General features: G+C 37.6%; 1 protein-coding gene and 1 long non-coding RNA gene across 4 annotated transcripts in view; one reads left to right on the forward strand and one right to left on the reverse strand.

Annotated features, from left to right (window-relative positions):
* Positions 1-2,500, forward strand: part of LOC310719689 — a 154,481-nt gene that overhangs the window by 105,773 nt on the left and 46,208 nt on the right. The gene's annotated exons all lie outside the window — the stretch shown is intronic.
* sh3kbp1 (SH3-domain kinase binding protein 1) overlaps positions 1-2,500 on the reverse strand; it is a 40,419-nt gene that overhangs the window by 15,052 nt on the left and 22,867 nt on the right. For all 3 annotated transcript variants that reach the window (XM_083529629.1, XM_083529628.1, XM_083529627.1), the window contains exon 3: positions 818-935. In XM_083529629.1, coding sequence (XP_083385755.1) covers positions 818-935 — 118 coding nt within the window. The remainder of the gene's footprint in view (positions 1-817; positions 936-2,500) is intronic.

Consider the following 2,500-nt stretch of genomic DNA (forward strand, 5'->3'; position numbering starts at 1 on the left):
CTCTCTCTCTTTCTCTCTCTCTCTCTCTCTCTTCCTCTCTCTCCTCTCCTCTCTATCTCTCTCTCTCTTTCTTTATCTCTCTGTGATGAAGGTCATGGTCTGTTAAACATAACTGCAGTTTCACTTCTTCTATCAACTTTAACTTATTTTTATAACACATTTAAATGCAAAATCAAAGTACACACATGAAACATTCCACACAAATAAAACAAACATGTGCACATTTTACCAAAAGTCAGACTGAAAACATCTCTAAAAAAATGCACATTAATAACCAGGTCACCATGAATTGGGCAATTAATACAAATATATTTACTACTGCTAAATTATTTCCACTTCTATTAATACTACTAACTATACTAGACTAACTAAATCCCTAGACGTCTGGTCAACATGTTGTGAGTTCAAATCCCAGCACAACCAAACTGCAAGGCCGTGAACCCTCAGCAGCTCAGGTCTCTAAATAAGATTTAAAGAAGTAAATAAACTAATTCTGTTATTACTACACAACTTGAACACTAAAACTCTACAGTTAACACGTGTATCAGTGCAACACTGATAAATTATAATAACAATAAAAAATATTTATAATAAAAAATACATGTTTTATGCTCAACACTCTAATAAACAGTAACAAGTTTGCATCCCCTTTAACACCAAAGCACAGAGAGTTGAAGAACCAATCACAATTCTGGTCCACTGTGGGCAGAGCTAATGTAACTCTTGGTAATGTTTATTAATGTAAAAATTTTGTACAATTATTTATGACTGTGTGATAATTCAGACAAGAGACAGTAGAGATCTCGATTGTCTGTACCTTTCTTGGCCGTTCTGAGACTGGAGTCTGATCTGGGACTGGGGCTGCCGTTGGACAGGTCTGATTTGGCTGATTGCGAGGCTGAGCTGAGTTCCTTCTTCACCTCCTTTTTAATCTCCTGGAGGAAAAGAAGATGAAGATGAGGAGAGAAAAAGTTCTTTAAACTGCCACCAGGAGGTGCAAGAAACCACTGTCCCTCTGTGTGTGTGAGTGTGTGAGAGAGAAAGAGAGAAAAGAAGGAAATGAACTGAACTTGAATATATTAGTTATATGACCTCATGTGCTCTCACATGGTCATTCGACTGGCTGTCAATCAACTTTACACGTAGATGCTGTTTATTCAGAAACACACTGAAACTCAAACACGTGCAATAAAACATCATATTAATGTTTCTGTATTAAATCACTCACATCACATCAAAGAGGATCAAAAGAATCTGAGAACATTTATTATTAATATTAAACACTTTTCTACACACACACACACACACACACACACACACACACACACACACACACACACACACGCGCACACGCACACACACACACACACACACACACACACACACACACACACACACACACACACACACACACACACCGCACTATACAAACTCTACAATACAGATTCACAGTCTTGATGCATGGATTTAAAAATGTGTGCATCAGATTAAAGTTGCCATTTCTATCAGAATGCATCGTTTTAAACATATTTGCGTCTGTAAAAAATAATTTATTCATATATAATGATTAGTAGATGCGCTTTACTTTTATTGTTTAGAAAGTGACCAATAATTTGTGATTATTTTCTATATAGGCGGATTTCTCACCACTTAACGTGAAAATGACGTATCACAACACTACGGAGGCCGAGGCGTGTCCTGAGAGTCACATAGAATACAGATTTACATGGCAGAGGTAGAGCTGTAACTTCGTGCACACACAACAGGAACAGAACATCTGGATTTATTTAATCTTTCTTTTTCTTGCACTGTAAAGACGTGTTTGTGAAAAGGCCACGTGTCAGAAGTCACGCAAGTAAACTGATGATTTGCCGTCTGTTTGAAGCAAATAAATAAAATTTAACTCTTTCTACCATATTGAATTTTTTCTATTGAATCATATGGCATTGTGTTGAATCAAATGGATACCGGATCATATCGTAATGGAGGAATCGCATCACATCGCCAGCAGTTTTATATCTATCTTTAATTTAACACACTCCACTATACACTCTGTAACACACTCCACTATACACACTGTAACACACTCCACTATACACACTGTAACACACTCCACTATACACTCTGTAACACACTCCACTATACACACTGTAACACACTCCACTATACACTCTGTAACACACTCCACTATACACACTGTAACACACTCCACTATACACACTGTAGCACACTCCACTATACACTCTGTAACACACTCCACTATACACTCTGTAACACACTCCACTATACACTCTGTAACACACTCCACTATACACTCTGTAACACACTCCACTATACACTCTGTAACACACTCCACTATACACACTGTAACACACTCCACTATACACTCTGTAACACACTCCACTATACACACTGTAACACACTCCACTATACACACTGTAACACACTCCACTATACACTCTGTAACACACTCCACTATACACTCTGTAACACACTCCAC

The sequence above is a fragment of the Silurus aristotelis genome (genome assembly GCF_946808225.1).
Source record: "Silurus aristotelis genome assembly, chromosome: 25".
Classification (NCBI taxonomy): domain Eukaryota; kingdom Metazoa; phylum Chordata; class Actinopteri; order Siluriformes; family Siluridae; genus Silurus; species Silurus aristotelis.